The 13,056-nt window shown below is 41.8% G+C and overlaps 1 protein-coding gene across 1 annotated transcript in view; it reads left to right on the forward strand.

Annotated features, from left to right (window-relative positions):
* The first annotated feature begins 9,336 nt into the window (after positions 1-9,336).
* Positions 9,337-13,056, forward strand: part of LOC137028799 (calsenilin-like) — a 40,715-nt gene continuing 36,995 nt past the window's right edge. Inside the window, exon 1 of the mRNA XM_067398040.1 lies at positions 9,337-9,474. Within this exon, the coding sequence (XP_067254141.1) occupies positions 9,391-9,474 (84 nt within the window). The 5' untranslated portion in view covers positions 9,337-9,390. The remainder of the gene's footprint in view (positions 9,475-13,056) is intronic.

A 13,056-nucleotide genomic window follows, 5' to 3' on the forward strand; every position in this document is an offset into this window, starting at 1 on the left:
ACGTGTCACTCGTATTGTTTTTAATGGGAGAAAGTGAAACGCGGAATAAGTCCCGCCTTCTAAAGCCAAGAGCCAATCGCCGACTGGTAAAGTCATCGCGTCACTTCAGCGGCCGTTAGAATCACAGGTTTCTATAGAAACAGTCAGACGCGCGCCTCCAAAGAGACGCACATTTAGGTCTGCTCATGTGCATTAGCTTGATCCAGCCTGAAAAAAATAGAGGGGTTTTTTTGTCATGATTCAAGCGTTTAGAAACTAAATTTATGAGTCGGTTGTTGTTAGATTTCATTGGTGATTTCATATATCAAATTTAATCGTAAGGTTGACGAACAGTTTTGGAGAATCTGTTGTCATGTGGTTTCTACGTCAATAAAGGCGGTAACAAAGGTAACTGACTTCATTGACAGGCGACTGCACTGCCCCGTACTGTTTAGAATGGGAATTTTCTCATGATTTACAAGTAGTTGAAAACATTAGAGATATTGTTTGTAATCAGCTGGACAAAATATATAACACTAGCCTAGTGGTTTTTGGATATTTCACTGCAAAAATTTTACTTATTGTACCTTTAACTGAGGGTGCAAAAGTGATACTGAAGCAACATCACTTTGTAATGTTAATTCAGTGCAATTAGCGTTAACTCATCAACACTGACTCAACATTGTTTCAATGACTAGCTGGGTGTTTTATAAACAAAGTTTGTAAGGAGCATGTTCAGATGGTCTATCTAATCAGCTTGAGAGGATTGAGGCATATATACACAGCCGACTCACCTAGTCACCTCAATCTTTTTCTGCATCCCTCCACCACCCCGACTCCTCACTGTCAGCTGGTTCCTACGGGGAAGTGCTCTGGGTTTGGGCTAAATTGATTCTGAGCTTGGAGCCTCTCTTCGAACAGCACGCCAAATATGCTTATTTTAAGAAATAGTCATTATTGAAGTTATTAAACATTGTCTTTCATGAGATGCATTTAGGTGTAGACCCCTAGTCCTCTCATTTTCCTTTCAGGACTAAATTTGGCTTACTTATCACTTCACCTTCATCTAAAGATAGTGACAGAGGAAGGCACTTGGGTCCAGTTAAGCCGTCTATCGATCAGATTTGAAGTAGAAATCCATTTAATGGCCTGAAATATGATCATACATAGAAAAAACCAACACAAGATCTGTGAAACATTGCCAAAAGCAACTGTACTGAAAAGTGAGGATGAAGATTTCAGCTGAAGGTAATAAATGGTTTTGGTAATGGTACAGATCTGAGGGAGCTCAAGTCTTCAACCCCATTACATTACCAGTGCAAGGATAACCCACCATACATGGCATACAAATTGATTGAGTAATTTTGTCTGTGGAAGGAATTCACCTTCAAGCAACCGACCAGCATCAAAAATAAACTAAAAAAACTTATTTATCTTCTAAATCTCTCACGGTTCACATACGATGATTGTGGTGAGACTTAAGAACGTTGCTCCTGCAGTCACATTAAAGAACAGGGTGGTGAACTCAAATGGAAATGATTAATTAAGCTTGCAAAGCACCGGGGGAATAGTGTAGATAAAAGCACTTTTGTACAATCAGAAACAGAATGAGTTTAATGAGGAGCTTTACACAGATTGGACCTTTCTCCTCCATTGAGTTAATTATCCAATCAAATAAAGACACCATCTACCACTTTCTTATTCTCTTTTTTTAAACATGCATGAAAATGACTGGGAATTACTGAGCACCTGGTTACCACTAATTTAATAGACTTAATCACTATCTGAGATTCTACTTAAAGGGTTCATGGCATGAGAAATAAAATTTATTTGACATAATTTTACATCATTGCACCATTGGCCATGCCCACTGGTGTTCAAACGCCCATTCACACTATGCAGTGACATGATCACCTTCATTTCAATGAAGAACTGGTAATTTCCGGTGACTTGCAACATCATGTAGGCGTTTCCAGCAATACAATAAAGCTGAGATATGCTTAACTTTATGCAAATGAAGAGTGAAGTCAGTGGAGCTCTTATGATCTGTCATCTTGTAGTGGAGTGTCATGATTAATTTTAATGATCAGAAAATTTCCTATAATTTATGATATGTCTCTGTGTATATGGGGGTACTCGCTGTGACTCTGAGCCTGAATGGTTTCTTGAACCCAGATAGACCAGTGCTTGTGCCATGGATAAATAGCCGCGATGGCAATGAGCACTCACTCTTTCTAGTTCATCTTTAACATTAAGCATTTTATGGACTGATTCCATTAATATTCAGTATTTTCCCTCCAAAATATTTGTTTTTAGTGGCAAGAAACCTGATTCATTTTCTACAACAAGGAATAACATAAGTGAACATCATTCACAAGAGTTGAGCAACCAGTAGTCTCAGCCTCAGACGTCACATTGGCTGAACGTCTGATGCATATATGGCACACAAAATGGAAACACTTCAGGAGTTTCAAATTAATCATCTGATTCTATTCTACAGGATAGACTTGTCCAAATACCCACACTTGCAGTCTTTGCACTTGACCATTTGTCTACTTAAATGACGTATTTCCTGTATTTGGCTCAAGTGTTCAAATGGGCGTGAAGACCGCAAGTGTGTGTAGAACTCCTTACACCCTTCATCCCTTCGAAGCTCTCACTCCGGAGGGTAAACCCTTTGAAGGGATTAGGGCATAGGGATGAGCCCTTCCGAATGGAACGTAGAGTGTGTCTATGGGCTGCTATCAAGCTTTTTCCTAACGAGCCTACTACGTTTTAGATTATGGGTGGCACTTCTGGTTTAGGGAAGTTCCACTCTAAAAGACTACAATTTCAAATTATAAGGTTGTACTACAATTAATCCTTTTCCATGTTTGAATGAGCTGTACAAATTTCCTTCATGTTCTGTTTTCAGACTTCAAGAGTATAACGTTAACGTTTGGTATTTTAAAAGTGCCGTACAATGTCTTTTTAAAAGATGTAATATAAGTCTAAGCCTGAATGTGTCTGTGAAGTTTCAGCTCAAAATACCCCATAGATTTTTTTTTTATTAATTTTTTTAACTGCTTATTTTGGGGCATCATTAAATATGAGTCGATTCAGGCTGCAGCCCCTTTAAATTCTCGTGCTCCCCACCCACGGAGCTTACGCTTGCCTTTAACAGCATAAACAAAGTTCACACAGCTAATATAACCCTCAAAATGGATCTTTACAAAGTGTTCGTCATGCAACATGTCTAATCGCGTAAGTATGGTATTTATTTGGATGTTTACATTTGATTCTGAATGAGTTTGATAGTATGCTCCGCGGCTAAAGCTAACATTACACACTGTTGGAGAGATTTATAAAGAATGAAGTTGTGTTTATGAATTATACAGACTGCAAGTGTTTAAAAAATGAACATAACGACAGTCTTGTCTCCGTGTATACAGTAAGAAACAATGGTAACTTTAACCACATTTAACAGTACATTAGCAACATGCTAATGAAACATTTAGAAAGACAATTCACAAAAATCACTAAAAATATCATGATATCATGGATCATGTCAGTTATTATTGCTCCATCTGTCATTTTTCGCTATTGTCCTTGCTTGCTTACCTAGTCTGTTGATTCAGCTGTGCACATCCAGACGTCCTGCCCTTGTCTAATGCTTGAACATGGGCTGGCATATGCAAATATTGGGGACGTACATATTAATGATCCCGACTGTTACGTAACAGTCGGTGTTATGTTGAGATTCGCCTGTTCTTTGGAGGTCTTTTAAACAAATGAGATTTACATAAGAAGGAGGAAACAATGGTGTTTGAGACTCACTGTATGTCATTTCCATGTACTGAACTCTTGTTATTTAACTATGGCAAGGTAAATTAAATTTTTAATTCTAGGGCACCTTTAACATGACATGGTATAACAAACTTTTTTCTCCCCAAATCCCTATGTCTTTTTCCAGGTTTGCTTTCACACAGATGCTTTAAAGCCTAATTGTCTACTGTTTTCACTTCTAATCCCTAATACTTTCTAAAGCAGGTAAATATTTATTGTCTGTCAAAATGACAGAACGTCTCAGGTTACAGATGTAACCCTGGTTCCCTGAGTAGGGAACGAGATGCTGCGTGGTAACGCATTGGGAACCTTCTGCATGATGTCGTCACTGAAGCACTCATGTATCTAACCAATCGCGTAGCGAGACATCAGAGACGGGTGACGTCACGGACCAGGAAACTATAAAGCATACCCGGATGCAGAGCACGCTAGCTTCTGGATAAGTCTGAGACAAATGCTCGCAAGTATGCAGGGGGTACGGCAAGAGAAGCAGCGTCTCGTTCCCTACTCAGGGAACCAGGGTTACATCTGTAACCTGAGACGTTCCCTTTCGTGGGAACTGTCGACGCTGCGTGGTAACGCATTGGGAACGCTATCCCAACTGTGCCGTAGCGGCAAATACTTGCCAAGTTATCTTGACAGAACTGATGACCCCGGAGTGGAGCCGACATCAAGGTTATAAAACCTCACAAATGTGTGCTGGCATGACCAGCCAGCTGCATCACAGATGTCACTGATGGAGACACCTGACATCAAAGCCTTTGATGCCGCCATACCCCGCGTAGAATGGGCAGGAACATTTAAAGGAGAAGGCTGTCCGGCCGCATCATATGCAAGTGTGATGGCCTCGACCACCCACTTGCTCATCCTCTGCTTGGATGCAGGGCCCCCTTTCTTAGGGGACCCATAACAAACAAAAAGCTGATCAGTCTTACGCCACAGGGCAGCTCTGTGGACGTAAGTATCCAAAGCCCTTACAGGGCAGAGCAGATTCAGTCTTTCCTGATCCAAGGATTTAAAAGGAGGATGATAGAAGGCCTGGAGCACGATGGGACCTGGAACGTGGGTAGGGACCTTAGGGACATAGCCCGGTCTAGGATGCAGGAATGCTTTCACCATTCCTGGGGCGAATTCGAGATATGAAGGAGCAACCTCAGAGGCCAGGCCCATAGTTTCCATAATTCTGGGCGCGGATGTATTATCAGACCGCCCGCTTGTGACACGAGGTCCTGTCTGAGGGGAAGCTCCATTGGGGAGCCATCTAATAGGGACACTAGGTCCGAGAACCATATTCTGGTTGGCCAAAAGGGGGCCACCAGTATTAGGCTGACCCCCTCCCGGCGTACTTTCTCCAGAACTCCCGGGAGCAAGGCGATCGGGGGAAATGCGTACAGACGCCGCCTCAGCCAAGTCTGTACCATGGCATCCAGCCCCAGAGGTGCTGGATGGGTGAGGGAGTACCAGAGTGGACACTGGGTTGACTCCCCCGAGGCAAAGAGGTCGACTTCTGCGCGACCGAAATTTTTCCATAGGAGATCCACGACTTCTGGATGAAGTCTCCACTCCCTGGGCCTCGGGCCCTGCCTTGACAGGGCGTCCGCTCCCATATTTTGGCGCCCCGGGATGTAAGCTGCTCTCAGGGAGAGCAGCTTCCCTTGGGCCCACAGGAGGATCTGACGGGCCAAGTAATAAAGTTGGCGAGACCGCAAACCCCCCTGATGATTTATATAGGCGACCACAGCAGTGTTGTCCGTGCGGACCAACATATGATGGCCTCTCAGGTCTGGGAGAAAGTGTTTTAATGCCAGAAACACCGCCATCATCTCCAGCCGATTTATGTGCCAGGAGAGCTGATGGACCTCCCATGAGCCCTGAGCTGGACGGCCACTCATGATCGCCCCCCAGCCCGTGAGGGAAGCATCTGTCGTAAGCATTACGCGACAACCAGAAGTCCCCAGCACGGGTCCCTGGGACAGGAACCAGGGATCTTTCCACATGACCAGAGCACGAAGGCATCGTCGTGAGACTTTGATCATGCGAAAAGGATTTCCCCTTGGGGAAAAACCCCTGGTCCTGAGCCACCACTGTAAGGGTCTCATGTGCAGAAGGCCAAAAGGTATCACGTTGGACGCAGCTGCCATCAGACCCAACAGTCTCTGGAACTGTTTTACAGTAAGTGACTGACCTAGTTTCACCCCTTTCACGGCCGCTAAAATGGCACTCACACGAGCGGGAGACAGATGTGCCCGCATCGTGGTGGAGTCCCAAACTACACCCAGATAAGTGATAGTTTGAACCGGAACTAGCACACTCTTTTTGGCGTTGAGCCTCAACCCAAGCCTCTCCATGTGACGCAGAACAACATCTCAATGCTGGACTGCCAGTTGCTCTGACTGAGCTACAATCAACCAATCTTCGATGTAATTCAGTACGCGGATGCCCTGAAGCCTCAGCGGGGCCAGCACCACATCCAAGCACTTCGTGAATGTGCGGGGTGATAACGATAGGCCAAACGGAAGAACCCTGTACTGGTAAGCTTCGCCCCCGAAAGCAAACCTGAGGAACTTCCTGTGAGAAGGATGGATGGACACATGAAAGTATGCATCTTTCAGGTCTATCGCCACAAACTAGTCCTCGGACCTGATCTGTGGCATAATCAGTTTGAGTGTAAGCATCTTGAACTTGAGCTTCTGGATTGAGCGATTTAACACGCGTAAATCTATGATAGGACGTAGTCCTCCATCCTTCTTCCGAACAATGAAGTAACGGCTGTAAAAGCCTGACAGCTTGCTGGGAGGAGAGACCCTTTCTATAGCTCCATTTTGCAAGTGTCATAACCGATGATGCCGACTCGGGTGAGAGATAGCCCGCGAGCGTCTCTTCGACCCGGGGCATCGCCGCATAACCGTGCCATTTCAGCCCCACTACATTGCTATAGACGGATGTTTGGGGGCTGAACACGCGATGTTGCACGGGCCTTTTCCACGACCTCAACACCTCAGTGTGAAGGTCAGTGAAAAAAGGCAAACCCCGACGCTGGGGTAGCGACCGAGCGGGCAGAAAGCGCTCATCCTGCTTGCTTTTAGGTCTAGGCTCTGCTGGCCAATCGATTTTTAATTTGGCAACAGCCCTGGTCACTACCTCCAGGAGCTCCTCACATGCTGGGGAAGAGGATGGCGGGTCCTCTTCCCCAGTCTCGACGCTCACCAAATCAACATCCTCGGAGGAAGAGAGATGAAGCGCCGGTGCCTCTCTGGGAGTAAGAAACCGCTACGCGTGCTTCCGCCGCCTGAGAAGAGACACTGGGGCTGGCGGGTAAAGGGCGAGATAAGGCCGGGCCCGTCTCAACCCCCTCCGCCAGCTCCATCTGCGAACCCCACGACAACAGCCGGCGCTGCGCCTCAGCAGCAGCAGGACCCGACCCGCGAGGAACGCTCACCGGAGCACCCTCCTCGAAGAGTGCCCGGCAAGATTTCAACACTCTGAGGGTTAATTTTTCGCAATGCACACAGACAGCTCCCTCAAGAGCTGCCTGGGCATGCTCAAGCCCCAGACAAACGACACACATGTCATGTGTGTCCCCGTCAGGGATGTATCTAGGACAGGGATGCACACATTTCCTGAATCGTTTTTCCGCCATTATATGTCTTAATATTATGGTGTACTACAGCTCTTGTCCTCAGACGAAGAGTTTTTGTCTTTATAATAATAATGAGACAGACAACACCAAATAATACAGACAAGATAACATAGAGCGCTTTGTTGAAGACACAGAAGCTAGCGTGCTCTGCATCCGGGTATGCTTTATAGTTTCCTGGTCCGTGACGTCACCTGTCTCTGACGTCTCGCTACGCGATTGGTTAGATACATGAGTGCTTCAGTGACGACATCACGCAGAAGGTTCCCAATGCGTTACCACACAGCGTCGACAGTTCCCACGAAAGGGAACTTAACTTTAAACTTAAAATATCAATGACTCAATGTTGCAGTTAATAAACATTTTTTATATGTTACATAATACAGACATATATAACTACAGTGATATTTAACACATCCATCTCATTGTATCCAGTTTTTGAAAATACTTACTATGAACTATTGGCTGATTGTATACAGTTTAACAGAAGTTATAATTCATGCAAAGCGTCATGGGGCATAGGAAAAAAGGTGGATATGTAAGCTGTCCGCCATATTGGAACTTCAAAGATATGTTTAACTTTACGCAAATGAAGAGCGACTTTTGGGAGCAACAACCAATACGAGTGAACAACAATACAGACTTCAGAACTTCTGAATCAGAAGAATCCCTGCATCAGGAGCAAGTGAAGGGTTTATTTTTATTTGGCATCCTGGATTGCATCTGAGGATGGATGAGTGTTTGACTGCAGATTATTTTGTAAATGAGTATAAATCGCAACAAAAGCCCCCTGTAAAAACCATTTCAGATATGGGTCAGAATAAGGGTTTAAAATAACAATTTTTGCTAACATGACTGTATTTTGTTTTTTTTTGTTGTTTTTTTTGTGGAAAAAAACAACTTTATTACTATTATAAGTGAACCTCAAGGAACATATAATAATAATAATAATAATAATAATAATAATAATAATATATATATATATAATATATATATATATATATATATATATATTTTTTTTTTTTTTTTTTTTTTTTAAATCCATGTCCTGAACCCTTTAAATCCAAAGAACTATGCCATAAATAATCCATAGCCCTTGAGCAATGTTTCCTAACTCTGCTCTTGGAGTACACCCAACACTGCAGATTTTTGTATGCCTCCCTAATCAAACACACCTGCTTCAACTCATCAGCTCGTCAGCAGAGACGCTGAAATGGCCTGGAAAACCGTATCCGAGCAACAGTGACGTTCCTAAATCAATCAGTACGTTTGAACGACTCGGTTGAATGAATGATTCAGTGACTCGCTCACTTGTTTCATTATTGAACGGGAATGTGCAAACACGGATGAGAGTGACCAAGGGTAAGTTTTTAATTGTCTTGCTTGCTCGTATACTGTGATTAGATCGACATTACTGTATCATCATGAAAACAAAATTTGCCTTTTGCAGCTATTGATTGTTTTTCTCATTAACCTTTTTGGGAAATGCTAGCATGCTATTGCTAGGTCGCTGAGAAAATCAGGTAAACATCCAAAGTGGTCAATAGGGTCAAATAACTGTATTATAAAATATTATGAAAACTGATAATAACTATTAACATATGTATAATAATTATATCTCTCAACCAATATATTGAACAAACTATATATAAATATCATTTATTTTATTAAAAAAAATCTTCAAAATTTTTTATTTTAAATAATTCTAAAACTGTAACATCAAATGGCTCATGAGATGAGTGAGTCCAGTGATCTGAGACATCTCACGTTGAATTTACCGAATGACTCGAGACAATGTGACAGCTTTTCCACCGTCTCTCTCTCTCTCTCTCTCTCTCTCTCTCTCTCTCTCTCTCTCTCTCTCTCTCTCGTCCTATCCTCTCTGTCACTGGAGGTTGAGAAGGATATTCTTGTTTTCACATCTATAGAGCCATCAAAGCACATAGTAAATGAGAGCGCGCGCGCGAACATCTGAGAATCCGTCCACATTCATTGATTTAGTCATCAAAACCGACAACCTGAACATCATGCAGGTAAGATGCTGTACCTGAGACGAAGGCAAATTAAATTTTTGTATCTGTTAATAGTACATTATTTTGTCTTCAACTGATAAAATGTAGTTGTTTTAAGTAATATAAATGAAAATAAACGTGTTCTGCTAAACTGCTTTTAAAAGGCAAAGAATCTGACTATTTATCTTGCCTTTCACTTTGAAGTGTTTAGAAACTTTCATCCAGTCCGCGTATTTCCGAATAGAATAAGGGTGTTAAACTTTCTGTATTGTGCATATTTAATCCATAGTCTTCTTTTATGACAATTCATTTTTCTACACTAGGTCAGTGTACATGCATTTACTTGTTGGTTATGTCAGTGTGTGATAAATAAAGATAACATTTGTTGAAGGCTGTTTCCTATTTAACTTCGTATCAATGCCTGCTTTCTACCATTGTCTTCAATCACACTTTCTAAGAATTTATGAAGGCTGGTTATTCACCAAGCAGTGAATACTGCAGTGTGTGTGTGTGTGTGTGTGTGTGTGTGTGTGTGTGTGTGTGTGTGTGTGTGTGTGTGTGTGTGATTTAAAGTGTATTAAATTGTCTTGAGAGGAGCCCTAAGCCATTTTCATCTACAAAGTTTGTTGGACAGTGACTCTTATAACCAGTAATCTGATTATTATGTAACACTGTGCCTTCCTCAGACTACTTTAGAACAGCCTGTGTCAGGAATTTGATATCATGCCCTTCATGTCCCTTGCCTAATATAAGAGCTTTTGGAGGAAACAGGAAATAGAGACAAAAATAAATATTTCAATCTCTATACCAAATTTCTAATTCTATTTCAGGCCAGTCAAGGACTGTTAAGGAATTCTGGGAAATGTTACCCACATTTTATTTTAATATTTTACATTATAACATTGCATATTCCCACTACACTAGTGATATTAATAGTTGCACACAAATGCTTTCTTATCCACTTAAACATAGATGTGCACGACAAGAGAAAAAACAGACACTGATGACCTATGACAACAGCAGTGATGGCTTATGTAATCATTGGTGAAGGAACAGTGTGTTCATGACTGTTGATTGATACTGTCATTTGCGATTGACACCTTGTGATAGTTTAAAGCTTGCCTTCCGCTGAAGACTTTGTTCTCTTAAAACACGCAATAACCAGTGTGAGTATTATATTAAAAATATTTAAAAAAATTTAAAAATCCAGCTGCAACACATAAAATATATTTTCAAAAATGAGCCAGATTTGTTTAGACCATTTAGCAGTTATTTAAAGCAAGTATTATATCGATCGAATATCAAAATGTGACACTTGCACAACATAGAAAGTATACTTTTGCTCATCTTTGTCAACTCTATGGCAGTATCTGATCATTATACTTAACAGACAAAGGAGATTAGGTTCTTCTTCGGTTCCTGAAAAATGAGATGCAGCTAGTGGGGCCTCAGAGTTTGAATTGATGTAATGTTGCCTCTGCATGCTGGCAAACTGTTTTAAAATTCAAACACAACATAACTCTAAGTAGTATTTAATAATTCAGTTAACATTTTGCCAAATACTAAACAGGAAAATTTCTTACTCTCTGGTCTCCGAGAATCTGTCAGAAGAAATACCCAAAGTACAGCCCAAAGGCAACATCATTGTATGCAGGCAGAGAAAAAGAGGACTGAATAAAATCGCAACCCTGATGGGATTAAGACTGTAAACATCACACTTTTTTTGAGCCATTTTGAGCCATGGTTTCACATCTGCATGTATGAATGGATTTTGTGGATTCATGCTAATATTGCTCTATAAACTGTTCGGATATGTGATGCTCTAAATTCAGACTTGTTACTCCATCTGTTTCTTAATCAGTAGTTCTCAAACCTGTCCTGAAGTACCCCCAACCCTGCACATTTTGTATGTCTCCCTCATTTATCACACCTGATTCAACTCATGAGCTCATGAAGTGGGTGTGTCAGATATGGGGAGACCTCAAATCGTGGTACCTCAAAGATCATCTGCCGCCTGACAAAAGCAATGCATTCTGGTTAGAAAATTTGTCTGACTTTGATTGGAGCTGCAGCCGCCTTACGATCACATGTGCCATCAAAGTACCACGAGAGCAAAACGAGACCAGCCGCCTAGGTCAGGTGCTGCAGTCAACTGCGAAAGCATTGATGACGACACACTTTTTTCTTATTGATCAGATTCTGTGACGACAAAGACGATGTGTGTCTTGTATTTAACAAATCTTGATACTGAATATCTGATATTCAAAACATGGGAATTTCAATCGCATCTACTTCGGCTACAATCGACGCAAAAATTGTGTGGTTTGCCATGAATGACTGTACGCCTCCCCCGCCTGCAACCGTTAGATCTCACCATCCGGTGACAGGATAGTGTAGTTCATCTCAAATAAGCCTATTCAAAATGTGCAGGGCTGGGGGTACCACAGATTTTAAAACCACTGTTCTAGATCGTGCTAGACCTTGTTTAGATACTCCCAAAAATTATTGTTCTTTCATCATTACTTACCCTCGAGTTGTTCCGTATGAATTTATTTTTTTCTGCTGAACACTAAAAGATGATATTTTAAAGAATATGGGTAACCAAACAGTTGATAGGCCCCACTGACTTTTAGTATGGGGGGAAAAATTCTATGGAAGTCAATGGGTTCCATATTGGCCACTTTAAAAAAGGGGTGGAGCTGCTTGATATGTCCCTCCCTGTCTTCCTGTTTCAGTGGAAATTACATCAACACATTGAATAATGCTTTGTGTTTCAAGGCACTTTAGTGGGACTTTAACTAGTGCTGCACTTGTTTCTGCTCAGCTAGATCTGGAATAATTTCAGATGTTGAAGTTTGCATGGCTATAACCTGTTTGGATTGTGATGCTCCAAAAGGGATAGCTCTGCTCTGGAGTCTTATCATCTGGTGTTGCTTTACAGTCAGCTCAGATAGTGCTGCTTTAGAATCATTTCAGGTAGCGCTGCTTTGAAATCTATTTGTTCTTCATGTCAGATGTAACGTGAGTGCTTAAAGTATGTCAAAAATAGAACTGGGTATCAGTTTACTGTTGGGAATTGATGCTCTAGAATAAAATCAGAGCTGTTGCCAGTGTTGATTCCAATGCCTGCTTAACTAGTGCTGCACTTGGTTCTATTCAGCTAGAGCTGCTCTAGATCCTGCTAAGATAATGCTACTCTAGCCCCTGCTCAGCTGCAGCTGAGTCAGCTAGTGTTGCTCTATAAACTGTTAAAGGAACACTCCACTTTTTTTGAAAATAGGCTCATTTTCCAACTCCCCTAGAGTTAAACAGTTGAGTTTTAGCGTTTTCAAATCCATTCAGCCGATCTCCGGTTCTGGCGGTACCACTTTTAGCATAGCTTAGCGTAGTTCATTGAATCTGATTAGACCGTTAGCATCGCGCTTAAAAATGACCAAAGAGTTTCGATATTTTTCCTATTTAAAACTTGACTCTTCTGTAGTTAAATCGTGTACTAAAGACCGACGGAAAATAAAAAGTTGCGATTTTCTAAGCTGATATTGCTAGGAACTATACTCTCATTCAGGCGTAATAATCAAGGAACTTTGCTGCCGTATCATGGCT

Source organism: Chanodichthys erythropterus, chromosome 10 (assembly GCF_024489055.1).
Source record: "Chanodichthys erythropterus isolate Z2021 chromosome 10, ASM2448905v1, whole genome shotgun sequence".
NCBI lineage: Eukaryota > Metazoa > Chordata > Actinopteri > Cypriniformes > Xenocyprididae > Chanodichthys > Chanodichthys erythropterus.